This window comes from Drosophila subobscura, chromosome O, assembly GCF_008121235.1.
Source record: "Drosophila subobscura isolate 14011-0131.10 chromosome O, UCBerk_Dsub_1.0, whole genome shotgun sequence".
NCBI classification, from domain to species: Eukaryota; Metazoa; Arthropoda; class Insecta; order Diptera; family Drosophilidae; genus Drosophila; species Drosophila subobscura.
In genome coordinates this window covers 27,979,355-28,006,103 of record NC_048533.1, presented here as the reverse complement: position 1 = coordinate 28,006,103, position 26,749 = coordinate 27,979,355, and the positions used below count along the sequence as shown (strand labels likewise).

Here is a 26,749-nt window from a genome sequence, read left to right as displayed (position 1 = left end):
TAAAATATATTTAGACCTTTTAAGGGCACGGTTCACTGACCATTCCCATCAATCTGATCACAGTCTTTATAACTTTCCTTTCCTTTTATTGATCGAATAGGCACTTCGTAACGTCCAGCCTGTCAGGCTGGCGTTGGTGTGAGAGACAGTAGAAAGTGGAGAACGTTCCCCATCGTGTTTGTGTGTTTCCGTTTGAATCTTTACTTAAAACTTTTATTTAAATATGTGTTTTGTTTTTCATGCGCTTTGCGTGTACATTTGCACAATAAGCTTTCTTAGAAGTTCTTAGTTAACATTACTAACAAATAATTAAATTAATCAATGAATTAATTAATTCATAATAATTCCAAGTGTTTTAAAAACTATCAATAAACTTCATATTCACCCCGCATTGTTAAAATTTAATAGTACATCGAGATTTCGAATAAGTTACAATATACACACATACATATGTACATACGCGTTTATGTATGTGTGTATGTATATGTTATTTACTGCATACATTTGCATACATCTTGTTTACTTTCAGTTTACTCCCGGTCGGCCCTGCACTAGATTGAACCCAATGGATTGTTTCATTTCAGATATTGTTTAAGTGTGTGTAATTTGATCTACCAGTGTGTGTGTGTTTAGCTTGAATTTTGTTTACTATTTGATGGTCTTATCGTCGCGTCGACCCAATGAATGTGAATAAATTTGACTAAAATCAACGTTTTGTTGAATTGGGAACGGATATGATGTACCTCTACCGACAATGAATGTGTCTTAACCGTTTAGTTTTTTGTTTCTTTCAAATTAGTTACAACTACAAATTTCAACTGTATGCATATGCGTGTACGTATTTCCTATAGTTTCCATTAGCTAACTCCAACTGCAAGTGGGTGTAGGACCTGCACTCCATAATCGTCTCTGATACGATACCGACATGGTAAAAGTAAGAGTAAGAGACGTAAATATATATATATAACTATATATGGGGGTGTGCAATATCTATTCTTCATCCGAGTCTCCCTCGCTCGAGTAATGTGTAATTTGGGGGCGACGAACAAACGGCGCAGTTATCACTTGTCTAAGGGCGAGCATTGATTACATCAGCCAAACAATCAATCAAGCCATACTTACGCAATACGTCTGTAATGATTCAGCCATTCCTCCAGCATTTGTGCCACCAGGAGGGGACGTTTGCCCAGTTTCTGTTGCGCCACAAGCAGACCGCCATCCGTTACGCAAACATCCAGCCATTGTCGCATCATCGACTCCTCATTGCCCACCTGCCCCAAAGAGATTATAATGAATCAGTTTTACGAGTCGCATGGTTTATGGCTCTCACCTCTGACTGTGTGAGAAAGTGTATGGGCAAGAGTTTCAGCTCGCAGTCCATCAGTGGCAGGTAGGTGACATCCTCGACATCGTCCCGTCGACCATCGATGCGAGTGAATGGTTCCATGGGCACCAGAGCGCTAAAATGCCCTCGGGTATAGCCCAGGGCAATGGGTGATTTGGTGCAAAAGTTTTGATCCCAGAACAAAGGCAAATAGACACCTGGAATGCAATTAAAATTATAGAAATTCCAAATTTATATTTGATTTTGTGCTCACCTTCGAAACGCGCATATCCAATGTCTTCGCCGCGAAAGCTCTTTACGTACTTAACGCCATAAACAATAATTGGACGTCTAAGGATGTGCGCCAGCGCAAAAATGTGCAACTGCTCGAGCGATGAGCCTGGTTGGCTGGCCAGCGATAGCAGTGTGCTCCAATCATCCTCCCACTGTGATTCCTCCAGCGTAAAGTGCAGCATGGAGGCCTGCAACATTTCGTACTCCTTCCAGCGCGTAAAGAAGCTGAAAACAAATCACACGCTCAAATCCTGATGCAGCACTCACTTTCACTTCACTTACACATGTCCACACTGATGCAGTGTGTCGGCCAGGGTACGCCTGAGGATATTGTCACGATCGAAGACTCCCCATGTGGCCTGCATGGCCGAGTCCAAGAGACAATCGCCGGCACTGCGGTTCCACAAAACAAACATCCGTGAGCTGAGACGCGCCGTTATCTCCAGCGACCAGTTGAGTGCCGGCGGCGGCGTCTCCAGCTGCTTCTGGGCGTCTCTATCCAGCAGCTCATCGTACAGCTGCTCCTGTATGGGAATGGGCAGTTCCTCAATCTCGGCGGGTAGGGCAAAGGTGGGATGTTTTTGCACATAGTGGCAGGGCAGGCCAGACTTGCGCAAGCGAAGCGTATTGGCAAAGTGACGTCGAATGTCCGCAGCCAGATCCGGCGCCACATAGGAGGGCACACGCTTTATGCCCGGCCCCGAACCAGAGATCTGAGCCAGCAGCATCGGTAGCATTTCCTCGCGATGGAAACGAATGGCCAGATGGATGAGCGTGTGCCCCACATCAAAGGCCGAGTTGCGATTCAAGGCGGCAATCTCGTTGCTGGTCAGTGAGCGGGCCGGATTGCCGCCACACGATAGATACGCTTCCACAGCGCTGTAGTTATTCTCGACGACGCCCAGGCAGGCATTCAGCCATTGCCAGTCCACTTGTCGCCTGATCTGCCGCTGACGCCGTTCCTGTCGCTCTTGTACCGTATCACAGTTGTTGATGGTTTCCGAGGAACCTGAAAGCGCATTCATGGAGTGTAAAAGTTTAGTAAAATTCATAGGAAACATTGTTTATGCCTTACCCAGTTGGTAGATGTGCTTTTTATTGAATGAGTTATTGACGCTGACGGTGTCCACGTTCTGCTGCAACTGTTGCTGATGTTCCCCCTGGTTGGTCTGGCTGGAGGAGGCATGCAAATCGTTTTGTGACCCGCTGATCTCACGCTCGCGTGTCTTGCCGCACATGGAGCATTTGATGCTCCTGGGCCAGTTCTCATAGGTGCACGACTGCAAGGGGATTATAACACATTAGTTGGATTTTATACAGACGCAAAGGTGTACCTACATTACACGCCCATTTGGCCACATAGCAATGCTTCGGCTGCAGCGGTACTGCCACAGAGGAGGAGTCCCGCTGTTGCTGCTGCTGCTGTGGTTGTTGTTGTTGATTGGCAGGCCTTTTATTCGGCGACTGGTTGTGTGATGCATTGGCGAGATTGTTCAGATACGTGGCATCGTCAATGGTTGGACTGGGACTGAGACTGAGGCGATTCGAGGCAGTGGCTCCTCTTAACTGCTGCTGTTGCTGCTGCTGCTGCTGCTTTTGTTGTTGTCTCGCAGCCGTGTCTGTGGTGGAGACGAGTTCCGTATCGGAGCCGCTGATGCGCAGCGCGTGCAATGCTTCTCCAGCTCGATCCATGGCATCGGCATCCGCCTCATTGTCATTATCATTGCAGCATTCAATGGCCTCGCCGCCGCGCTTGGTGCAGCACTGCACGCAGCGCACACTACGCGGCCAATTGAGATAGGTGCACACCTTGCATTCCCACTTCTCGCTGTCGGCCACATTGCTCTGGCGCACCTGGGGGGGCTGCGACTGAAGCGTGTAGCAGGTGGACGTCGGTGTGGGTGTTGGCTCGACGGCAGCCAGCCCAGAAGCTGCCTCCTCTGGAATAGAGCTGGTCTCCTGCGCTGGACTCAGCCTGCAAGGGAGAGTATGTGTGTGTGTGTGCGTGTTAATGAAAGAAGTGGCTCAAGGTAGGGGTGGTGTCAAGGCCGTACCGAAAGATATCCTCGCTCAGGAGCGCCTTCGATGCCTGGCACATTGTGCATTTCAGTGAGGATGGATAATTCTCGTAGGTGCAGATTTCACATTTCCATTTTTGTGCCTCGTCTTTGGTATCGCACATTGTTTTGTGCGCGAAAACAGCCACAGCCACAGCGACGCAGCAGTTGCTCCGGACGATAGTGTGCTTGGTACGCGCTCCCGTTCCCCCTCCCGTTTCCCTTCACCCTGATCCGTGGCAATCGTTCTAGTTTCGGGATGGAGCGGAGAGAGAGACAGAAAGAGGCAATTAAATAAATTCACTTGTTTAATAAGGTCAAACAATGCAAATGCTACTATATGTCCTTGACCCTGAGACATATTTCGCGGATACAGATACATTTATCTGTACATATTCATTCGTATGCATTTTGTTGGCCCGAGATGTTTTGATTTCTCTCTTACTGTCGTCACAGATAGCCTTCAGGGGGCCTGGGAATGGATGGGTATGCTTGCAATTATTTGTTGCCGTTTGTATGTACTCGGTACATCCATGTACATATGTACGTACATATGTATGTATGTATATTTGACAGTGCAGTGTTAGGGTAGGGGCACGAGGGGACATGGGTGCACTGTTTTCCGCGCTACTTTCTGATTGGATTCATTATTCGTGTCGTATCAGTACCTGGCGCAAACGTATGCAAGGAAGGGAAGGCCTTATGCAGCCATCCAAGGCATCGACTTCTGCACTGCAATTCGGAATTAACTTTGTGAGTGAGTTGACGAAAACGAAAACTGTTGTCAGGCCACGAGCAATGCAATGCACCGCCGTTCACCCGTGCCTCTTATACCGTGAATATATTGACTCAATATTGGCAGTAGCGCGCGGGGCAAGTGTAATTGTGGGTGGGAGAATTACACTTACAATTACAAAACAAAGATGAAAAAACTTTCACTCGATTTTGTGGGGGCCAAAATATGAATTTGCTTGACATACACAATAACACACCACGCACACACTGTCCTGTCGATTTTTGTCCGATGGACAGGTGCTGCAAGCCGTTGTACAAGGAACTTGGAATTTGGATTATTTGGAAATTTGCTAATTATTTATTTCTTTATTTATCGTCACATTGCGAGGGCTGGTGTGGATTTTAATCATCTGTTCAGCTATCGATACTACCTCTGAACTCTATCGATGGCCATCGCATCCCTGGCTTACAGGGTTGTCTTCGCATTGTTATTAGCGCGGGAGTTGTACAGTGTGACCTTTTACCCGTTTTCGGGATATTTTAACCATGATGAATATTTACGGTATATCAGCATACAATGGTGAATTAAGTCATTTTGTACATATCTGTTTAGTTTGAATCTAATTTTGAAATCAATCTAATGAATAAAGGTCATGAGACCTATGCAATTTGGTGGTGAATTGATTGATGAATCGGATAAAACTATAATTTTAGCGCTGAGAATTCTAATTAGCTAGTAATATTAAATAGAACCTCAAAATCGAGAAAAGCTATTTAAGATGTCTGGTATATTTACGGTATATTTGCGGTATTATTGATCGATAATTTCGTCACATAGCTATTAGCGCGGGAACTGTACACGGTATAAACAAATAAATCTTAATAAATGTTTAAAACGTGGAAAATTCAATGCATTTTGGCACCCAAGAGGTAGCAGGAAGAAGCCGCGAAGTCGCGCTTAAGCAAAAAACTTATCGGTAGATATCCACGGCACAATGGCCGGGACGCCAACAACAATGCCTGATATTCGAAGATGCGTAGTTAAAGTGAAACGCATTAAGCCCAACGAAAGTGTAATATCAAAGGGAAAGGAGTCAATCTCCAAACTAAAGGGGGGTAATATTTCATCGCGTGACGCTATAGCATGCGACACGAGTGTCTTTCAACCATGTCGCAACTCCACGATGTGCGTGGCCAAAACCCCCAAGGCGCAAAAGATGAACGTCACGGCCGCCAATTTAACAAGTAAGTTTTTTGTTACGTTTTCTTTGCACAACGAGTGATCATTGTTATTGTTTTTGCAGGCGCAAATATAACACCACTTCGCATACGCCTCAAGCGGATGCGTCTGCCCAGTCCCAAGCCAGTGGAGACGGCGACAGCGACAACAGTGCAGCCGGCAGCTACATCGCCAGTTCATGTGAACAAAGGCCCCTTGGCTAAGCCGGCTGAGGCAGAGACAAACACATCAGTGCAGAGCATAACTCCCGTTCGAGTTCGGATCAAAAGACTCCCAGTGGCTAGGCCAGCGGAGACAGCAACAGCCGCGCAGAGTACCACAACGCAGGCCAGTGAGCAAGGGCATCGGTTTTTCCACAGAGATCAGCCACCGACACGAACACGGTCTTCCGTCACCCGCAACGTCTACGAGTTCCTCTCTCAATCCCAGATTGAAGATGGCAAATGTCGCGAGGATCCTGCGGCTGATATAATCAAAAAAATGGTTAAGGCCGGCAAAGCGTGTGTAATGGTGCGCTCCAAAAAGGATGGCAAACTTCGTGCCAAGCCCATCAAGAAGGTCAGACCAGTGGGCAAGCGAAGGCAATGCTCTCTGAAAAATTTGGAAAATGCCAAGCCCAAAGAGGACACGATAGTGGACCAGATGCCTACGGCGGCGCCCTTGTCGCCGATTCCCGAGCCCCATCATGATGTGGATAGCAGTGATGTGGAAGCACCCAACGCTGCACCTTTTGAAGTATCTGTGAGTGTGCATAGCCCCCCACAGGCTCGCTTCTCTGTCCAACGGAAGTCATCATCGATGCAGCACCACCCCAGCCCATCCGCAGTCGATGGCGCCTACAGCCATTTGGCACGTTCTGTATTGCTTCATGAAACCAAGACACACGATCCACAAAACTCAATGGAGAGACGCCGCCAACTGGTGAATATGGCGCGCAAATTTGTGAGCACACCGCTCAATCGTAAGAGCCCCAACAGCAATGTCACAGCATCGGCGATATCCCCGATTCCACGACAGACTGTGCTGGTCAGTCCATCGGGTGGTGCCTCGCCCTGGCGAGTATCTGACGAGTCGGCCATGCCGAATACATTCGTATTCGGTTTCAACACATCACAGCTGCCATCGTATTCCAGCGATCATATTCAACGCCGCCGGCATGTCTATGTGCCAGACGAAGCAGCGGAAGCTGCACCAGTGGAGGAACCAACCGAACAGAATCTAGCTAACGATGAGTCCATTTGTCCGGCCTTGCATGCGCACAGCCTGGGATCGAATGCAAACGACTCGAACGAGGAAAATATGACACCGCCAGCTGGTGCCCATAAGACCCTGACAACATCCAATGATCAGGAAGATGTGGAGAACATTGAAAATGTTGTACATTTGCCAAATCCACGCAGGACGCTGCAGGAACGTGCTCCTCTCAAAGACATCAACATATTGGATGTGGTTATGCTGCCATCGTGGAAGAAGAATACACAAAACACAACCATAACGCCCACGAAAGCCTCTACACCCGCAAGGACGAGTTCCCTGGCCATTCAGTCTTTCGGCTTTGATGAGTTCTTGGAGCAGGAAGAGAGTCCTAGACGCAGCAGTCCACCAGCAAAACGGAAGAAGACGCTCCACACGCCTAGTAAGTGCGGAAATCTGTTTGGCTTCGAAGAATTCATAGAAGAGGACGAATCGGCCGCGTGCAGCTCTCAAGCTGCTGGCAAACAAAATGTCACGCTGCACGAGAAACTGCAGCGACTGAGGGAGCTGCGGCCAACGGGTAAAGAACTGTCACAGGTTTCCAACGCTACGCTGAGTCGTTCAGTCGAATGTTTTGGCGAGTTGGAGCCAAGACAGCGCGACATTCGGGACGTGATGTGCTCCACCATGTTGGCCGCTGAAACGCCGAAACGGCAAGCTGCACTGGCTGCAGACGCGTCGGCTGCATTGTTCAGAGACTCGGACCCCGAACCGGAGACAACATTTGACGAAAAGGTAAATTGAATGTGCAGCTAGGACCATTAGGACAAGCGCCCAGTGCCCTCGACGTTGCCAAAAGTATACAACGTAGAGCCATTGATTTGCGCTAGATTAAAACCAAACTGAAACACGTTATTAGTTTCAGTTGAGCCAACAGGGCCGCAAAGACTCAAGTTTATCTTTGTACGGTAGTAAGCGGCTTGCACAAAATTCCACTAACTTCCAATTGTTGCTTTCTTACTTGTGTAAAATCATTAATAATTCATTCTTTACAGACACACAGACGCACCTATGTGAAGGAGAAGCCCAAGCGCAAGCGGAAGCAACGTGTGCAAGTGCTGTACATAGACAGTGGATCATCGGACGACGAGGATGAGGAGAACGAGCCGGACTCGCGTGACAACAGCGTCGACTCTCCAAAGAAAAGAGCACCTGGGCCGCCACACAAACGCTCACGCAAAGATATGGAGCACGAGGCCAAAATGCAGCAGTTTATCACCAGCTTCAACAAGGAATGCGAGGAGGTGCAGCAGTTTCCAATGGTCATTGAATAGCCCATAGGATTATTTAGCTTTTTAATTTGTTTTTTTTTCGCCCTTCGATCGTGTGAACTTTGGCTTTAAGTTAAGAAAGTTTTCATTTGCGAATTCGAATGAATCTCGCTAACAATTATCTGTTGTTCGCATAGGAGTACCCCTTTATATTATGTATTATTTCTATACTATTCCATGTAAATTACCGGAAAAATATAATTTTGTCCACAGTGTCAATCAGCATTAAGTAGAAAGTCGGAATTGTGAAGCCTTTTTTCTGCATTAAACATTTAAAATCCAAGTGGTTTTTTCTTTAAAAATAAACACAATTTATTTAAGACTTCTAACTTAAAGAATTACAATTGGTTGCTAACATAAAACTAAATTAACTCAGTCGCTAATACTAGGAATGTTTGTGGAGAGATCAACCAAACATCCTTATCACTTTTTTAAACATAAAATGAACTATGAAATAATCCATCAATGTAAATATCTCTATGGCTATGGATGTGGATGTGGATGTGATGTGGAATGCGCTTAGTCCACCTCCTCGACGGTGGGTCCAGCGTAGCCACCAAATCCACCAGCCTGCTGGCCACAGTTGCCGGCTCCTGCCGAAGGACCTTGCGCACCAGCTCCCTGCTGATGCATCTTTGTCATTATCGGGGAACAGTGCTTGGAGAGCTCCTCCATCTTGTGGTCGAACTCCTCCTTCTCGGCGGTGGTGTTCATGTCCAGCCACTTGATGGCCTCGTCGCACTTCTCCAGAATGGATGTTTTATCGGCCTCGCTCAGCTTATCGGAGGCTTGCTCCACGGCCTGCTTAACGTTGAAGACATAGCCCTCCAGGCTGTTGCGTGAGGATATGCGCTGGCGCTGCTTCTCATCCTCGTCGGCGTAGCGCTCTGCCTCGTTCACCATGCGGTCGATGTCGGCTTGAGATAGACGACCCTTGTCGTTCTGTATGGTAATGTTCTTGGCCTTGCCCGTGCTCATTTCCTTGGCAGTGACGTTGAGGATGCCGTTGGCGTCCAGGTCGAAAGTGACTTCGATCTGAGGCACTCCCCGCGGTGCTGGAGGAATTCCCGACAGCTCGAAGGTACCCAAAGCGTTGTTGTCTTTGGTCATCGCACGCTCTCCCTCGTACACCTGGATGGATACTCCGGGCTGGTTGTCGGCGTACGTGGAGAAGGTCTTGGTCTGCTTTGAGGGAATGCGACAGTTGCGCTCGATCAGCTTCGTCATCACTCCGCCCGCAGTCTCTATGCCCAGGGAGAGCGGCGCCACATCCACCAGCAGCACGTCCTGGATCTTGCCGCTTTGGTCGCCACTGAGGATCGCGGCCTGGACAGCAGCGCCGTAGGCCACCGCCTCGTCTGGATTGATGGACAGGTTGAGGCTCTTTCCGTTGAAGAACTGTTGGAGCAGGCTCTGCACTTTTGGGATGCGCGTAGAGCCTCCCACCAGCACGATGTCATGGATCTGGCTCTTGTCCATCTTGGCATCGGTCAGGGCCTTCTCCACCGGCTGCAATGTGTTCCTGAAGAGGTCGGCGCACAGTTCCTCGAAGCGTGCGCGGCTCATCTTGGTGTAGTAGTCGTGGCCCTCGAACAGCGCATCTATCTCAATGGTCGCCTCCGTGCTCGAGGAGAGGGTGCGCTTGGCCCGCTCGGCCGCCGTTCGCAGGCGTCGCAGAGCACGTGGGTTGGAGCGCAGATCCTTCTTGAATTTACGCTTAAACTCATCTGCCAGATGTGTGACCAATCGGTTGTCAAAGTCCTCGCCGCCCAGATGGGTGTCTCCGGCTGTAGCCCGCACCTCAAACAGCGATCCCTCGTCGATGGTCAGGATGGACACGTCAAAGGTGCCGCCGCCCAAGTCGAAGATGAGCACATTGCGCTCACCCTTCAGATCCTTGTCCAGGCCGTAGGCCAGCGCGGCCGCCGTTGGCTCATTCACGATTCTGAGCACGTTGAGGCCTGCGATGCGACCAGCATCTTTCGTGGCCTGGCGCTGGGAGTCGTTGAAGTAGGCAGGCACTGTGATGACTGCGTCTGTGATGCTTTGGCCCAGATAAGCCTCGGCCGTCTCCTTCATCTTGACCAGCACCATCGAGCTGATCTCCTCCGGGGAAAAGCGCTTCTGTTCGCCTTTGAACTCAACTCCAATCTTGGGCTTGCCTCCATCGCTTACCACCTTGAATGGCCAGTGCTTGATGTCCTCCGCAATCTTGGGATCGTCGTACTTGCGGCCAATCAGGCGCTTGGCGTCAAAGACTGTGTTTTTCGGGTTCATCGCCACCTGGTTCTTGGCAGCGTCGCCAATCAGTCGCTCCGACTCTGTGAATCCCACATAGCTGGGCGTCGTCCGGTTTCCCTGGTCATTGGCGATAATCTCCACCTTTCCGTGCTGGTAGACACCCACGCAAGAGTACGTGGTGCCCAAGTCAATACCAATAGCCGGCATTCTGTTGCTGTTGCTGTAACTGTTGTTGATTCGGTTTATGCTTTTGACGCGTTGAAAATGTACTGAAACTTTTTCTTAATTTCCGCTTTTACTATTGCTAGTAGTAGTAGTTATCTTCTCAATGGGTTTACTATATTTTTTTCTTCTTTCTTTTCAAATTGAGGAAACTTTTTTGCTTTTCACAGTTAGTTTTGGTTTTCGCTTGTTTTGCTTTTGAGATGTTTTCTCTTCGCTTGTTTGGTTTGAATTGCTGCGAAGAGAAACTGTCGGCTGTATTTATACCCGGCCGCTCTGGCTGCGAAACTTCGAGAGCTCTCTTCTAGAAATATCTTGAATGTTACACTAAATCGCATGCGTCAGAGCGAGACAACAAGTCTTGGCAGCTGGCAGCAGAGAGAACGCATGCAGCTTGTGTTGGAAGAGAGGGTGATTTGTTGAGGAAATTTCTCGACTTTTCTCTGTGCCAATGTACTTGACCTACCGCAAAAAACGTTTTATTTGGGAATCGAGAAAATTCGATTTCTGGAACAAATAAAAAAAAATATGCTTTTGCTTAGTTGCACTGTTATTATTGAATGGATCAATTTGTTAACTGACAATCAGTAATGAATTCGTGTGTTTGTGTGTTAATAATTCATCATAATCATAATTATACATATCTGCCTATGTACATAAACATCTAAACAACAAAGATACTGTTACAACAGAATATAATCGCAAATTCAGGTTGAACAAAAATAAACTTCCGATCAATAGATTATATTTTCAAGGTAAAATTAAATGTTAAACAATGTCCCCAACATACATATGTATTTACATACAAATGTATGTACTTACATATGTACATACATACATACATATGTATTTCTCGAGAGACAATGAATTGAATTAAAGAACAAAATATTGCTTTAAGTAGGTGGCCTACTTTCTCTCCTGTGTACATATGTCTTGCGGTACTACCTTTCACTATAGCTAAATAAGATCCATTTTTAAAGGATGATATTACCAACCAGAGGAATGTTTATTTTTCGGTCAGTGGAACCTCGTTAAGAAGCCACAATACATACATATGTATGTGCATATGTATGTATTGTATATGTACATATGTATGTACATACATCTTTACAGCAGAAATCTAACTTGTTTTGCTTTTTCTGTGCAAAATAAAGTGTCCAGAAATTAGAACTTTTCAGAAATTGTAATCACCCCAAGAACAAAGTGGCTCTAATTTTCGAGATTCTTCTGTATTTCGAATATGAGTTTCGCATTCCTTGAGGATCTGCTGAAGATCTTTTACTAGGGGAACTACCCGCACCAGCAGCTTATGCCTGAAGATCTACAGATATGTAATATGTACATACATATACATATATGTAAATATGCACAAGAATACATAAATTTTATCTACTTACTGCTTTTCATTTAACTGATCCATTCTTTTAATAACAATGCAAAATCAAAAGTATCTTTCTATGAGAGTACATTTCTCCTGATTTGTTCCAGAAATCGAATTTTCTCGATTCCCAAATAAAACGGTTTTTTGCGGTAGGTCAAGTACATTGGCACAGAGAAAAGTCGAGAAATTTCGTCAACAAATCACCCTCTCTTCCAATACAAGCTGCTTGCGTTCTCTCTGCTGCCAGCTGCCAAGACTTGTTGTCTCGCTCTGACGCATGCGATTTAGTGTAACATTCAAGATATTTCTAGAAGAGAGCTCTCGAAGTTTCGCAGCCAGAGCGGCCGGGTATAAATACAGCCGACAGTTTCTCTTCGCAGCAATTCAAACCAAACAAGCGAAGAGAAAACATCTCAAAAGCAAAACAAGCGAAAAACCAAAACTAACTGTGAAAAGCAAAAAAGTTTCCTCAATTTGAAAAGAAAGAAGAAAAAAATATAGTAAACCCATTGAGAAGATAACTACTACTACTAGCAATAGTAAAAGCGGAAATTAAGAAAAAGTTTCAGTACATTTTCAACGCGTCAAAAGCATAAACCGAATCAACAACAGTTACAGCAACAGCAACAGAATGCCGGCTATTGGTATTGACTTGGGCACCACGTACTCTTGCGTGGGTGTCTACCAGCACGGAAAGGTGGAGATTATCGCCAATGACCAGGGAAACCGGACGACGCCCAGCTATGTGGGATTCACAGAGTCGGAGCGACTGATTGGCGACGCTGCCAAGAACCAGGTGGCGATGAACCCGAAAAACACAGTCTTTGACGCCAAGCGCCTGATTGGCCGCAAGTACGACGATCCCAAGATTGCGGAGGACATCAAGCACTGGCCATTCAAGGTGGTAAGCGATGGAGGCAAGCCCAAGATTGGAGTTGAGTTCAAAGGCGAACAGAAGCGCTTTTCCCCGGAGGAGATCAGCTCGATGGTGCTGGTCAAGATGAAGGAGACGGCCGAGGCTTATCTGGGCCAAAGCATCACAGACGCAGTCATCACAGTGCCTGCCTACTTCAACGACTCCCAGCGCCAGGCCACGAAAGATGCTGGTCGCATCGCAGGCCTCAACGTGCTCAGAATCGTGAATGAGCCAACGGCGGCCGCGCTGGCCTACGGCCTGGACAAGGATCTGAAGGGTGAGCGCAATGTGCTCATCTTCGACTTGGGCGGCGGCACCTTTGACGTGTCCATCCTGACCATCGACGAGGGATCGCTGTTTGAGGTGCGGGCTACAGCCGGAGACACCCATCTGGGCGGCGAGGACTTTGACAACCGATTGGTCACACATCTGGCAGATGAGTTTAAGCGTAAATTCAAGAAGGATCTGCGCTCCAACCCACGTGCTCTGCGACGCCTGCGAACGGCGGCCGAGCGGGCCAAGCGCACCCTCTCCTCGAGCACGGAGGCGACCATTGAGATAGATGCGCTGTTCGAGGGCCACGACTACTACACCAAGATGAGCCGCGCACGCTTCGAGGAACTGTGCGCCGACCTCTTCAGGAACACATTGCAGCCGGTGGAGAAGGCCCTGACCGATGCCAAGATGGACAAGAGCCAGATCCATGACATCGTGCTGGTGGGAGGCTCTACGCGCATCCCAAAAGTGCAGAGCCTGCTCCAACAGTTCTTCAACGGAAAGAGCCTCAACCTGTCCATCAATCCAGACGAGGCGGTGGCCTACGGCGCTGCTGTCCAGGCCGCGATCCTCAGTGGCGACCAAAGCGGCAAGATCCAGGACGTGCTGCTGGTGGATGTGGCGCCGCTCTCCCTGGGCATAGAGACTGCGGGCGGAGTGATGACGAAGCTGATCGAGCGCAACTGTCGCATTCCCTCAAAGCAGACCAAGACCTTCTCCACGTACGCCGACAACCAGCCCGGAGTATCCATCCAGGTGTACGAGGGAGAGCGTGCGATGACCAAAGACAACAACGCTTTGGGTACCTTCGAGCTGTCGGGAATTCCTCCAGCACCGCGAGGAGTGCCTCAGATCGAAGTCACTTTTGACCTGGACGCCAACGGCATCCTCAACGTCACTGCCAAGGAAATGAGCACGGGCAAGGCCAAGAACATTACCATACAGAACGACAAGGGTCGTCTATATCAAGCCGACATCGACCGCATGGTGAACGAGGCAGAGCGCTACGCCGACGAGGATGAGAAGCAGCGCCAGCGCATATCCTCACGCAACAGCCTGGAGGGCTATGTCTTCAACGTTAAGCAGGCCGTGGAGCAAGCCTCCGATAAGCTGAGCGAGGCCGATAAAACATCCATTCTGGAGAAGTGCGACGAGGCCATCAAGTGGCTGGACATGAACACCACCGCCGAGAAGGAGGAGTTCGACCACAAGATGGAGGAGCTCTCCAAGCACTGTTCCCCGATAATGACAAAGATGCATCAGCAGGGAGCTGGTGCGCAAGGTCCTTCGGCAGGAGCCGGCAACTGTGGCCAGCAGGCTGGTGGATTTGGTGGCTACGCTGGACCCACCGTCGAGGAGGTGGACTAAGCGCATTCCACATCACATCCACATCCACATCCATAGCCATAGAGATATTTACATTGATGGATTATTTCATGGTTCATTTTATGTTTGACTGATAAGAATGTTTAGCTGTGTTTGGTATTAGAATGTTTAGTATTAGCGCCTCGAATTATTCTAGTTTTATTTTAGCAACAAATTTTAAATTCCTAAGTTAGTGAAAGGTCTAAAATAAACCATAATATAATTTCAAAAAAACCCTCATCTTTTTGATTTTGGGTTCAATTTTGCGGGTTGCAGTTGGGCTGGAAAGCAAGAGATATATTTGTCTTACTCACACTGCCTTCTTGGCAATAAGGTAGTTTAATCAACAGAAATATGTGCGCCCAACAGCACAAAACAGGTCAATCTGTGTTTGAGCTGCTTTGCATTCTTAGAAACCATATGAAAAGGTTAAAAGCTTGTCAGTCCTTATTCATGTTTAAGAACAGCTTGGAAAGCAGCACTTAAATATTAATTATTGGAATAGGGTGTGCGAAGACACAAACTACTGGTTGTACAGCGACAAATTGTCAGAACGTAACATTCCATTCCCACTAACGTAACGATTTGGCTATTTTTTTGGTTGAACAAAAATCAGGTTTAACCTTGTTATGCATACAATCCAATAAAAGGAAGTGATGCAAAATAGCCAATCTTATGCAGAATTTGCTCAACAGTCGTATAAAATTATAGTTTTATCGCTGAAAGTCCTAACTAGCTGGTTAAATTAACTAGAATATCAAAATAGAGGAAAATGTTATAGGATTTAGGGTATTGTATAGAAATTAAAAGGTATATTTATGAGGGTCAGGCGGTATATTTTATCAAAAAATCCGAGGTCATACTGTTTGAAACCGCCTACAATTGTTATTAAAAAGCTTAAAATTGTTATTAAACAATGGAGCCACCCTATGCACCGTTGAGCGAATCCTGCGCTAAGGCGCTGGGTGACAAGGTGTACGAGAAACGGAAATTGGCCTCGCAAGAGATCGAAAAGTACGTAGAAACCAAACTGATTCGTCACGACTAATCAAAACATTTTCACCGGACTCTGTTGCACTCACTGCACTCCCATGAAGAATGGTGACGGAATTCAACCACAAGAACAACTCGGGGCAGATTCGTAAGCTAATTGAGGTGCTGTCCAATGACTATGCCACATCACGGGATGCGAATCGCCGCAAAGGGGCTCTTATCGGACTGGCAGCCACTGGCTTAGGGCTGGGAAAGGTATGTTTTTGTTTATTAGTCATGGAACAAACAAGTCGCAGAACAAATACATGGTACATACATTTTAACTGATTGTTTTCAGGACTCGGATAAGTACGTCAATGAGCTGGTGACGCCCATACTAAATTGCCTCTCCGATCCAGATTTGCGCGTTCGTTACTTTGCCTGTGAATCGCTGTACAATGTGGTCAAGGTGGCCCGATCCGCCATTATACCCTTCTTTCCAGAGCTATTCGGCGCACTCTCCCGACTAGTCACAGACTCTGACCAGATGGTGAAGGATGGCAGCGAGCTGCTGGATCGTTTGCTAAAGGTAAGCTTGGGATTGCATTGCCTTAATAATCGTCGAATAACTTCTCAAGTGTCCTTACAATAAAGGATATTGTTACAGAATCCTCACAGACCTTCAACCTGGAGGCTTTCATTCCACTGCTTAGGGAGCACATCTACGTGAAAGATGCGTTTGGACGCCAATATGTAATCTCATGGATATCGATCTTGAATGCGGTCCCAGACATCAACATGGTCAACTATCTGACGGAGATCCTGGATGGTCTGTTCGTCATGCTCGAGGATAACACACCCGAAATACAGCGTATGTGCGAGACGACAATTAGCCAGTTCCTTAAGTCAATACGCAACGACTCGTCCTCGGTGCGCATGGAGGACACTATCAATACGCTGATCACCCATGCCCAGTCGCCCAACGAGTTGATCAAGTCGATTGCCATCACCTGGATACGGGAATTCGTGCAAATATTTGGCCCAAATGTATTGCCCTTTGCTGGCGGTATATTCACAGCCATTCTGCCCTGCCTCGAATACAATGTGGAGTCCAAACGCAGTAAGAAACATTCGATTTTGTAGTGTGGCAGGTTTAACAGCCGTATTTTCTGTATGGTTAGGCATCAAGGAGTGCGCCGTGTCTGTGAACAGCTCGATGATGCGACTCGTCTCCACCAAGGAACTCAAAACGCAGACCATTGCCAAGATTGACTTGCGTTCGATTATGGACGTGCTGTCGCAGTACCTCACGCATAACTCCATGCACACAAAGATCGCTGTGCTGAAATGGATGCATCATTTGTTTACCAATTTTCCCAATGAAATGTCCATGCATGCCAGCAACTTAAATAACAATCTCCTGTCCACGCTCGCCGACAACTCTGACGAGGTGGTGCTCCAAAGTCTGTCCGTTCTGGCGGAGATTGTCAACTCGCAGGACACAAGGGGTGAGCACAAGACCAAGCCATAAATTATCCATGTTACGATGTTTCTTTTGTAGATTTAAATGACTTTAACAAGACGCATTATCGCAAGTTTTTGCTGAGCTTATTGAACCTGTTTAGTGAAGAGAAATTAATTTTGGAGAACAGAGCTAGCCTGATCATAAGGTAATTAATTCTTGCCCCTAAAATATGCACACAAAATGAACTGGTTGTCCATCCAACAGGAATCTCTGTGTGCTGCTGAATGCTGAGTACATCTACCGCACATTTGCAGAGATCATTGCAGAGGAGGTGCCCAATTTGAAGTTTGCCTCCACTGTGGTGCGCCTGCTGAACATCATCCTACTGACCTCCACGGAGCTGTTCGAGTTGCGTACGAGCCTGAGGAACATTTCCAACGAAAAGTCTGCCGATCTGTTTCAGTGTCTCTACAAGAGTTGGGCCCACTGCCCCGTGTCCACGCTGTCGCTGTGCTTGCTGGCGCAAAGCTATCAACATGTCGCCCAACTGGTCGTGTTATTGTAAGTTACTTTGGCATGTCCACGCAGCCTTTCGCTTACCGATTCTTCACTCAAGTGCTGACGTTGAGGTGACCCTGGAGCTGCTGAACGAACTGGATAAACTTGTGCAGTTGATCGAATCGCCAATATTTGCACCACTGCGGCTGACGCTCGTATCGAAGGCGAACAATGGCGCCGATGCACAATATTTGGCGCACGCTCTGTTCGGGATTCTCATGCTGCTGCCGCAAACTGAGGCTTTCGACACGCTTCGCAACCGTCTGCAGTGCGTGCCCAACTATTGGGGCCAGGATCGCATGTAAGTTGATTGAATATACACCAACTTGTAGCTACTTAGAACTTTATTTCCTATCTTTTCCTTAGCGATGAGCGAAACTCGCTGGAGTACAAAAGCGGCATCGATTTTGATGCTCTGCAACAGCATTTTATCAAGTTGCAAAAGGCACACCGGGAACAGCGGATCGTGCATCGAAAGCGTAGCGTAATTACGCCGGAATAAGACACCACTTAAAGCATTTTATATTTAAATAGCCTGTGATTAATCGTGCAGTCAGTTCAATCGCATTTTTGTGTATTTTAATAAACAAGAAATCCCCGAAACTAAATCTTTGTTTGCTCTTCGATTACTATTTATATTTTCCAATGCCTGTTGGTAAAATCGTACAATGATGCTGGTACATTTGCAGCAGGAAGATGGTTTGGTCCATGGTCAGTTCAGCCTTCGACAAGGTCTTTATGCGGTGTTTGACCTTATTAAGGATCTCCACTTCTGGTGGTGTGAATGTCTCCACAATCTGAAATAGAAAGCGTAAGACTTTATTTTGTATTGGTAGTAGGAAGGCCTAAAATTACCTCAGCTATGTATTCGTCAGATTCTCCGCGTTCCTTCATGGTCTCCACAATGCTGTCCAGTCTTTGTGATTTTTCTATAAGACCCTTGTGCTCATTCTTCTCAAAGTTGGAACGCTCGATGGTGTTATAGAGCGACTTGTAGCAAATATCCAGTAACATCCTCACAGACTACAATTAGAAAGTTATAAATTAACACATTATTATTATGTTAAAAGTGTTTTAATGGTCTTACATCTTTTTCCTTGATCTGAAACAGATAAAAAGCCTTTGCCAGACCATTGCCACCGCCACCAGCCTTCTTGATCGCCTTGACGTGTATAAACTGTTCCTGGAACAAATTGTAGGCAAGTGACTTGGCCTCCTTGGCCGGAATCATGGCCTCTTTCTGTAGATCCTCTTGCTCTATAAACTTCTTGAAGCGTATCACTCGAAATATGCGTGCCGCCTTCGAACTAAAACGCTCAGTAATCACAGACTCAATGCACGCAAAGGCAAGCGATTGAAATGCGTGCTCCATATCCACAACATACAGTCCGCCGCCCATGTCACCCACTCTGCGCAGGAAACCAAGGGAGTCGTCAGCTGAAATGGTACAACAAAATATATTACACAAGTTTGCACCTCTCTCTGGCAGATTATTCGTACTTAATAAACTTATGTACTGATCCAAGTGCTTCATAAGATCCAGATTGTTTGATTTCTTCTCGATTGTCTGCTTAATGTCCACAAATGTGATTTGGTTGGAAAGTTTCTGTGGATAGCAATAAGGGAACAGTTTTAATCAGTGCTTTGAGACAATATAAAACTCTGTACCCACGCGCTGCCAAGGATCCGTTGTCTTGTACATAATCTTCAATATGAAGCGAAAGCATTCGGAAGCATTTTCACCCAGCTTGCGTTCGATGGAGTCTATCATGATGGAGTCCCGAAAGTCCTGATGGAAGCGGTCATAGTTGATGTTCCAAACCATGGCACTGTCGCCGGCCTCTGCCAATGTGGCCTCGCCTCTGCGGATCTTCTCTATCAGCTGAAGGTCAATGTTGGGATGCCGGAAATAGTCGCACTCGTTGCTCTCGAACTTTGGCATCACCTCATCCTGCTCTTCCGATAATATTAGCTCCGGCCTCTTTATAATGTAATGATCGGTTATCATTTGAAGAAAGGTGTTGCGGTAGGATTCGGCACCATCCGCCTTGGTGTCACCCTCTGATAGGCACTTGATCAGTATAGCGCTGGCAGTATCCGAGCCCGAGTTGATCAACTCCTCTGCAATGGATGCACCAACGTTTCCATACTTCGTTTGCACCATGTGTATGTAACTGAAAGGAGATCTAGTTAGTTTTTTGCATGCCTAATTTTGTTGTGGAATGGATATAGCTTACCGCGGGTAACGCAGCAGACAGAGAATATCTTGACGCCTAAGAGAGTATTCTGGCACAAATGGATTCAGCTTGGATGCTTCGAAGCTCACCAAACGAAACTTAATTAGCACCGACAGTGCTAGTCCCACCTCCTTGCGGGAAAACTTTGTGGCGTTTGCGATTTGCGACAAGGTCCGCGTGGTCGCCGAAAACAAACAGTCCGACACCGCCTGCGACACTTTTCCGAAGCACTGCTCCACAATCGCAGAGCACAGATGAGCGTAGTCCGCAGACATGATTGATGAGGGTTTTCCCTTCCCTTTGATTGTTTTAAAATTCGATTCGTGCGGCTGGACAATAACAAACAAAAAACCACCTCGTTGAATTCAGCTGTTTCGATACCGATAGAACGTTTGAACAAGTGATCGTTCATGAACACTGATTTCTTGTGACCTGTAATATCTGCTCATCCCTACATGGCAGGGCGGCAAACCCATTAAACTATATATTTACAACATTTGTAAATGTTCAGATAATTAAAAACATTATTTTTCTAAGGTTTTCGGTGATTAAATGCGCTTAATTCGAACGATATATTATATCGATGGACACATCGCGCAATTCGAAAACTATCGTCTCGATACCGTAGTATCATCGATGGTTTTGCAGCCATTACATTCAACGAAAACAACATATTTTTACAGATAAAGTTACCGTTTTATCTGATTCAATTTAATCTTAGGGGTCTTACCAATGGCCACATGTTGCACTCAGTCGAAAACTACATCAAGATTCTGGGGTGAAACCCGCGGCCACTATCAGCAATACGCGCGGCCCTTCATTATAAATACAGTTCTCGCTCACATCTTTTTCTCGGTTTCATCTTCCAAGGGGTCCAGGAACAAATACTAAAAATCTTTCAGGTTAGAAATTGCGTCAGGATAAAGTTGCGATTTATTTATAACTTATTTCTTTTACCTGCCCAGTGTCTGCAACTATGTCGGACGTGGATTCAGAGACAGAGTCTCAAGGTCAGGGCGTAAGTGCTCTCGATGAGTTTCGCGAGAGCTGGCAGCGGGAGCTACAAGTGCAGGCGGAGCACACACAGGCGGACACCGGATCAACTGTACATGCCAGTGAGGCTGATCTGCTGCAGGCCAAAGCGGAGAGTCTGTACCGCACTGCCGTGCAGCTGGAGCAAAGAGGCAAGGTCTACGACGCAATACCTTTCTACCGCAAAGCCACGCAGATCGTGCCCGATATTGAGTTCAAGTTCTATGAGCAGCAGAAACTAAACAATGAGGTCAACAAAAAGTATCACAACCTGGCCAGCGACTTCTCGAAGCAACTTGATCTCGGGGAGCAGCAAGCCGAAGATATAGAAGACGACAAGTTGATTGACAACTTGTATGAAAAGTTCCAGCATGATCTACGCCAAGATAGTGTGTACAATGGCAAGCTAATGGCATCCAGCCGCGACCCCGGTGTCCTCTCCACCGGACTACACATCTCTGATTTGCCGCCCGAAATTGTGATGCGAATTCTGCGCTGGGTGGTATCCTCCCAGCTGGATATGCGCTCACTGGAGCAATGCTCCGCTGTCTGCAAAGGCTTCTATGTGTACGCACGCGACGAGGAGCTCTGGCGACTGGCATGTGTAAAGTAGGTCCATGCATGCACAATTTATGCTCACATCTAATAATCTGTTTGTTTGCAGAGTTTGGGGCCTAAGCATTGGTACTTTGGATGCCCAAGATGCGGAGAATTCCACCGTTTACTACTCCTGGCGCGACATGTTCATAAGGCGGGAAAGAGTTAACTTTAGCGGGTGTTACATCAGCAAGACCACGTACCTGAGAATGGGCGAGAACAGTTTCCAGGACCAATTCTATAGACCTGTACAGCTGGTGGAGTATTATCGCTATATTCGATTTATGCCCGATGGCAAGGTTCTCATGATGACCAGCGCCGACGAGCCATCGCAGGGCGTCACCAAGATACGGAACGTGCACAACATACGTCCAGATGTCTTGCGTGGACGCTACCGGCTCTTTGGCGACACAGTTACTTTGGTGCTGCAAAAATCGTCACAGTCGCGGGCAACCACAGGGCATGTGCGCCAGAGACGTGGCAGTGTTATGCCGTTGGACGAGGACTCGAATGCCACGCAGTTTCTGATTGAGCTGCGCATCGGCCACTCACCCAAGCGTCGCTGTGCCCAGTTGGTCTGGTCGCACTACACGCTGGTGCAGAAACGCAACAAGGTGGACACCAGCTCGGAGTTTGATCTGACGGACGCAAAATATCCCTCGCTGTGGTTCTCGCCTGTCAAGAGCTATCACCTAGACGCCGATGCACCATTGGTCTAAGCTCTAATAAACGTTCCTGTAAGCATGGAAATAAAACAAAAAACGCCTTCGAGTGGAGTGGAAATAACGAGATATCTTTAGCAACTATCTTTCATCGGCATGTCTAAAAGCGTACAACGTTCTTAACGACTAGAGCATAAAATCTTCCTAGGACAATTGAGAAGCTTAGCTTTCCCCCCTCTTCTATTATGTGAATGCAGTTTGCGTTTAAAATGTTCCTTTCTCTGCGACTAGCAGCTACAGCGTGTGTGGGTGGCAATCTAAGACTCGGACTGCACAACTATTTGCTCGTACCGCATCAGGTCGGGTGTGTCCCAGCAGCTCTTGAGGCAAGTGAAGACCAGCACGTTGCCGTACTCAATGGGTACATTGCAGCCATTGTGCTGGAATCGTAGCTTGGGAATCAGCGTGGGTAGCAGCTGCACCTCACAGATGGTTTCGCCCTTGCAGTTCTGACACTTGGGCAGAGGATCGTTCAGCGGTGCCACCAGCAATGGCAGCGCATCTCGGGAGTACCTGTCACGGAATTGTATGGTTATTTCTAGTAAGCAAAGTTTCCTGGCACAAATTTACCTCAGTACTTGGCCCGGATTTTGCTGAATGGTTGTTATAAAATTGTGAAACACAATATCGCCATGGGCGGGCAATGCTTTCTCATAAGATTCGTGATCGTCACATGGCTCGCCGGACGAAGACGCACCACCAGCCATTGGGGAATGTGCCGGGTCGTCATCCCTCAGCTTGTACTCCTGATAAAGGTCACGAATGTGATCCATGGATAAGGTGCCGCCATAGTTGTCAAACTCCTCCACCTTGACCTTGTTCTCAACATCCACGGCAATGAAGTAGGACTTAAGGGTGAGGTCCTTGATCTGGGAGAGGGGTCCCAGGGTGGCCGGTATTGAGGTGTGCTTAAGCAAAGCGATCAAGTCACGTTCTGGCTTCTTTGGTGTATCGACAAGGACGACATCATTTTCAGGACCTTCAATTTCGGCACAAATCGTGGCCGTTGCACCAGCGCCAGCAACATCCACACTGGGAGCGGCCGCTGCTGCACAGTTTGCATTTGGATCCTCATCAGCATTCTGGGGCGAGTTCATATCGATTTGATTGAAGCCGCAAACCAACTCATTTTCCACAGATGTGCTCTCGTCTTCGTCGTCTTCATCATCACCAATCTTGACTTGTTCCTGCTTCACACAGTCCTCCATTTCCATTCCTCCCTTGGCGTACTGCAAGGCATTTAGCCTCACATTCCCATTCCGCTCATTCTGCTCGTCGTCGGCTGTCATGTCCATAGCCTCGTCCATGCTCTCCGAGACATCGTTGCGCCCGTTGCCACCGCTGCTGCCTTCACTGTCGCCCCAATCATCGGCTCCACTGCACCAGTTCACTGGACCACTGGATTTGGCCTTCTTCTTATGCTTGGCAGGCGCTGCCGTTGTCTTGGCCGATTGCTCAGAAATCACATCAAACTGATTGTCCAAGTGCTGGGTGCGGACACACACCCAGCTCTTGGGGTTTTGCGAACAGGCGGGGCTCACACACCCAAACACATAGAGATTACGATGAAACTGAGATCGATCCAACGGCGCGTACATTTGCACTATCAACGGACGCACCGTGCCGCACAGCGGGCAGGCGGGCACCGTAACCTCATGCCTGGGCCAGTCCTGTGTGTAAAAATCAATTTTAATTATCAACGCTCTTGGCCTCGGGGGCCCCAGCCACAGTTACATGTGCTGTGCCTTCTGAGTGAGTTACTTACGGGCAGGCCACCTATTTTGTTGGTGCTGCTATTCAGTAATTGCTCCTGTTTAATGGTAATCTCCTCATCTTCGTATCCCAGGTACACCGTCGACTTATTCTTGGCCATTATTTTACATGTTTTTAGCAATTATCGATCAAAAATACCGTCAGGGCCTCGTAAATATACCAAAATATACTATTGCATCTTCAAAATATACCGTAAATATACCATGGTCTGAAATCAGGTTCCTCGATTTTAATATTCTGTTTAATATTGCCATCCAACTAAGACTCCCAGCCATGGAAATACAATTTTCTACGATTGTACAAAACATTCGCCACAAGGTTGAAAGATTTCCATAATTTTCTCAATTCGAGGATATCCTTCCCTCCAAGGGTACTAAATGTTGCTTATTCCATGAACAAATTTGGGAAACAGTGCTTCTTAGTATTCGCAGCATGCTGCTGGTCAAAACAAATTATGTTGCCAACGGTAAAATACGTAAGTGGTGCTGGAATTCAACGCAGGTGGGGAATAAAGACTAATTGTTGCGATGAAATGGTCACCCTGATGTGGAGAGTATTGATATCGATATTTTTGTGCGATTATTACTTACAGCTATTGATGGCTTGATACCTCCATTTGACAGTTGAGTATTGCAACCCTGCCCAAAAAGGCGTTTTCCAGCACTTTTCGGCCATTTCCGGCAGCTCTCTTTCTTTCTTCGTTCTTCTTAATAAAAAGAGGACGGTATCTGCGTTTGCAGAATCTTTAATACCATTTATTGGGCTTAAAAATCAACGAACATGGTGAGAAAGTGTGCAACATGAGTGCGTGGGCCGCCGCAAGCTTCATTAGCATGGGTTTTACACACAAAACAGTGCGAAAACAGTGAAATTGTGTTGTGAAATTCAGCCTAACCTCCACGTGTTGTGTGGTTGAGTGTGGTGTAGTGTGCGGCGGCGGTGTGCCATGTTATGGTTTTGGACACGTTTAAACGGACGCTTTTGGTTTTTGTTTACAGAGCTTAGGCAACGCCAGGCCATTGGTCTCCGTGTACACGGAAAAGAATGAGGCCGCCAAGGATAAGAACATCTGCCTGCCAGCGGTGTTCAAGGCACCCATCCGTCCGGATGTGGTCAACGAGGTGCACCAGCTGCTGCGCCGCAACAACCGCCAGCCGTACGCCGTGAGCGAGCTTGCTGGTAAGTGGCTGACACCTGAATGCTTGACGTAAACAAGGAAAATAATTTTGTGTTTTTGTTTCCTTCAGGTCACCAAACCTCTGCCGAGTCGTGGGGTACCGGCCGTGCCGTCGCACGTATTCCCCGTGTCCGTGGTGGTGGTACTCACCGTTCCGGCCAGGGTGCCTTCGGCAACATGTGCCGTGGTGGACGCATGTTCGCCCCCACCAAGACCTTCCGTCGCTGGCACCGCAAGGTGAATGTCAACCAGCGTCGCTACGCTCTGGTGTCGGCCATCGCCGCCTCCGGCGTGCCCGCCCTCGTGCAGTCCAAGGGTCACATCATCGACGGTGTCTCCGAGTTCCCATTGGTTGTCTCCGATGAGGTCCAGAAGCTGCAGAAGACCAAGCAGGCTGTCATCTTCCTGCGTCGCCTGAAGATCTGGGCTGACATCCAGAAGGTGGGTACAAAGTCAAATCAAATCCAATGAAATCCTGCAACGTGTAAACAACTGACTTGTAGTGACTGATTGTCAGTTTGTTTACGTGCTCCTTGGAGCATTGATGCGTTGCCAGAACAACTGCTCTCCTAGGCGTTACGAGTGTAACCTGATTCAAAGTTGCAAACGTTTGCAGTGGAGGGCCACAGCCCACCTTTAACATGTAGTCCAGCTAACAAATGAATATTTGGAAACTAATTTGCTTGTTTTTGTGACCTTCAACAGGTGTACAAGTCGCAGCGCTTCCGTGCTGGCCGTGGTACCATGCGCGACCGTCGTCGCGTTGCCCGCCGTGGTCCCCTGGTCGTCTACCACAAGGACGAGGGTCTGCGCAAGGCGTTCCGCAACATCCCCGGCATCGAGACCATCAATGTCGACAAGCTGAACCTGCTGAAGCTCGCCCCAGGCGGTCATGTCGGTCGCTTTGTCATCTGGACCGAGTCTGCGTTCTCGCGCCTGAACGATCTGTTCGGCACCTGGAAGAAGCCAGCCACCTTGAAGAAGGGCTACAATCTGCCCCAGCCCAAGATGGCCAACACTGACTTGTCCCGTCTGCTGAAGTCGGAGGAGATCCGCAAGGTGCTGCGCGATCCCCGCAAGCGCGTGTTCCGCAGCGTCCGCCGCCTGAACCCATTGACCAACGTGCGCCAGCTGATCAAGCTGAACCCATACGCCGAGGTGTTGAAGCGCCGTGCCGCTTTGGCTGCCGAGAAGCGCACCGTCGCCAAGGTTCTGGCCAAGGCCAAGAAACAGAACGTCGAGCTGGCCAAGTCGCACTTCGCCAATGTCGCCACAAAGGCTGCCGCCAACCGCGCCAAGCTCCTGGCTGCCCGCAAGAAGAAGGTCGTCGCCAAGAAGCCAGCGGCCAAGAAGTAAACTTACTTTCCCCCAAGTAATGCAGACACACACTCTTTTATATAATAAATAACAAAAGTTGTATGAATTTTATTCATAATACAGTGCGAAAGTAATTACTGATTAAACTATTTAGTCTTAGGCCATAAGTATTTACTTTTGCTCATTTTGCTGTGCTCCACTCTCACTCACTCTCTCTTCTGTTGAGAGAAGCCATCAGTATCAGTCTGTTATCAGCCATGCCCGCAGCACGATCGCTCTATGTATGTGCCAGCACACTTTGGTGATAACGCCAGCATCAGCTG

At 47.6% G+C, this 26,749-nt stretch overlaps 9 protein-coding genes and 1 non-coding gene across 12 annotated transcripts; 6 read left to right on the top strand and 4 right to left on the bottom strand.

Annotated features, from left to right (window-relative positions):
- Positions 1–380: 380 nt before the first annotated feature.
- Positions 381–4,810, bottom strand: LOC117899549 (ubiquitin thioesterase trabid). Of its 2 annotated transcripts, none has more exons than XM_034809637.1 (9): positions 4,584–4,810; positions 3,673–3,923; positions 2,957–3,593; positions 2,694–2,898; positions 1,901–2,627; positions 1,599–1,843; positions 1,331–1,542; positions 1,123–1,271; positions 381–1,069 (listed from the first exon to the last, which is right to left on the bottom strand). In XM_034809637.1, exons 2-9 carry the CDS (start codon positions 3,798–3,800, stop codon positions 991–993), a joined length of 2,382 nt encoding a protein of 793 aa, XP_034665528.1. In that variant the 5' UTR covers positions 3,801–3,923; positions 4,584–4,810; the 3' UTR covers positions 381–990. The 2 variants fall into 2 exon arrangements, with proteins under 2 accessions (XP_034665528.1, XP_034665527.1); XM_034809636.1 differs by having other exon boundaries at positions 931–1,069; positions 4,656–4,810.
- Positions 4,811–5,253: 443 nt separating this feature from the next.
- Positions 5,254–8,458, top strand: LOC117898006 (protein dalmatian). The gene is made up of 3 exons (XM_034807135.1): positions 5,254–5,655; positions 5,715–7,639; positions 7,900–8,458. The coding sequence occupies exons 1-3, from the start codon at positions 5,406–5,408 to the stop codon at positions 8,176–8,178; spliced, it is 2,454 nt and encodes an 817-aa protein (XP_034663026.1). The 5' UTR covers positions 5,254–5,405; the 3' UTR covers positions 8,179–8,458.
- On the top strand, positions 7,672–7,833 carry LOC117899837. The gene has a single exon (XR_004649222.1).
- A 111-nt stretch (positions 8,459–8,569) lies between the features above and the next one.
- Positions 8,570–10,775, bottom strand: LOC117898008 (major heat shock 70 kDa protein Ab). Its single transcript, XM_034807137.1, has one exon. The coding sequence runs from the start codon at positions 10,621–10,623 to the stop codon at positions 8,695–8,697; it is 1,929 nt and encodes a 642-aa protein (XP_034663028.1). The 5' UTR covers positions 10,624–10,775; the 3' UTR covers positions 8,570–8,694.
- Positions 10,776–12,495: 1,720 nt separating this feature from the next.
- Positions 12,496–14,665, top strand: LOC117898009 (major heat shock 70 kDa protein Ab-like). Its single transcript, XM_034807138.1, has one exon. It carries the CDS (start codon positions 12,651–12,653, stop codon positions 14,577–14,579), a length of 1,929 nt encoding a protein of 642 aa, XP_034663029.1. The 5' UTR covers positions 12,496–12,650; the 3' UTR covers positions 14,580–14,665.
- A 764-nt stretch (positions 14,666–15,429) lies between these two features.
- LOC117898007 (protein VAC14 homolog) lies at positions 15,430–18,174 on the top strand. The gene is made up of 9 exons (XM_034807136.1): positions 15,430–15,590; positions 15,674–15,824; positions 15,907–16,137; positions 16,203–16,668; positions 16,730–17,056; positions 17,110–17,218; positions 17,278–17,574; positions 17,630–17,872; positions 17,938–18,174. The coding sequence occupies exons 1-9, from the start codon at positions 15,493–15,495 to the stop codon at positions 18,071–18,073; spliced, it is 2,058 nt and encodes a 685-aa protein (XP_034663027.1). The 5' UTR covers positions 15,430–15,492; the 3' UTR covers positions 18,074–18,174.
- LOC117898010 (DNA-directed RNA polymerase III subunit RPC3) lies at positions 18,156–20,186 on the bottom strand. Of its 2 annotated transcripts, XM_034807139.1 has the most exons (6): positions 19,809–20,177; positions 19,244–19,745; positions 19,072–19,177; positions 18,659–19,008; positions 18,427–18,594; positions 18,156–18,368 (listed from the first exon to the last, which is right to left on the bottom strand). In XM_034807139.1, the coding sequence occupies exons 1-6, from the start codon at positions 20,081–20,083 to the stop codon at positions 18,201–18,203; spliced, it is 1,569 nt and encodes a 522-aa protein (XP_034663030.1). In that variant the 5' UTR covers positions 20,084–20,177; the 3' UTR covers positions 18,156–18,200. The 2 variants fall into 2 exon arrangements, 1 of the variants encoding a protein (XP_034663030.1); XR_004649123.1 differs by lacking the exons at positions 18,156–18,368; positions 18,427–18,594 and having other exon boundaries at positions 18,867–19,008; positions 19,240–19,745; positions 19,809–20,186.
- Positions 20,187–20,450: 264 nt separating this feature from the next.
- On the top strand, positions 20,451–22,220 carry LOC117898012 (F-box only protein 9). The gene is made up of 3 exons (XM_034807141.1): positions 20,451–20,710; positions 20,774–21,449; positions 21,505–22,220. The coding sequence occupies exons 2-3, from the start codon at positions 20,785–20,787 to the stop codon at positions 22,154–22,156; spliced, it is 1,317 nt and encodes a 438-aa protein (XP_034663032.1). The 5' UTR covers positions 20,451–20,710; positions 20,774–20,784; the 3' UTR covers positions 22,157–22,220.
- LOC117898011 (programmed cell death protein 2-like) lies at positions 22,210–24,082 on the bottom strand. The gene is made up of 3 exons (XM_034807140.1): positions 23,925–24,082; positions 22,730–23,829; positions 22,210–22,672 (listed from the first exon to the last, which is right to left on the bottom strand). Exons 1-3 carry the CDS (start codon positions 24,030–24,032, stop codon positions 22,417–22,419), a joined length of 1,464 nt encoding a protein of 487 aa, XP_034663031.1. The 5' UTR covers positions 24,033–24,082; the 3' UTR covers positions 22,210–22,416.
- Positions 24,083–24,557: 475 nt separating this feature from the next.
- Positions 24,558–26,560, top strand: LOC117899015 (60S ribosomal protein L4). Its single transcript, XM_034808774.1, has 4 exons — positions 24,558–24,715; positions 24,931–25,111; positions 25,180–25,550; positions 25,815–26,560. Exons 1-4 carry the CDS (start codon positions 24,713–24,715, stop codon positions 26,463–26,465), a joined length of 1,206 nt encoding a protein of 401 aa, XP_034664665.1. The 5' UTR covers positions 24,558–24,712; the 3' UTR covers positions 26,466–26,560.
- The last annotated feature ends 189 nt before the right edge of the window (positions 26,561–26,749 follow it).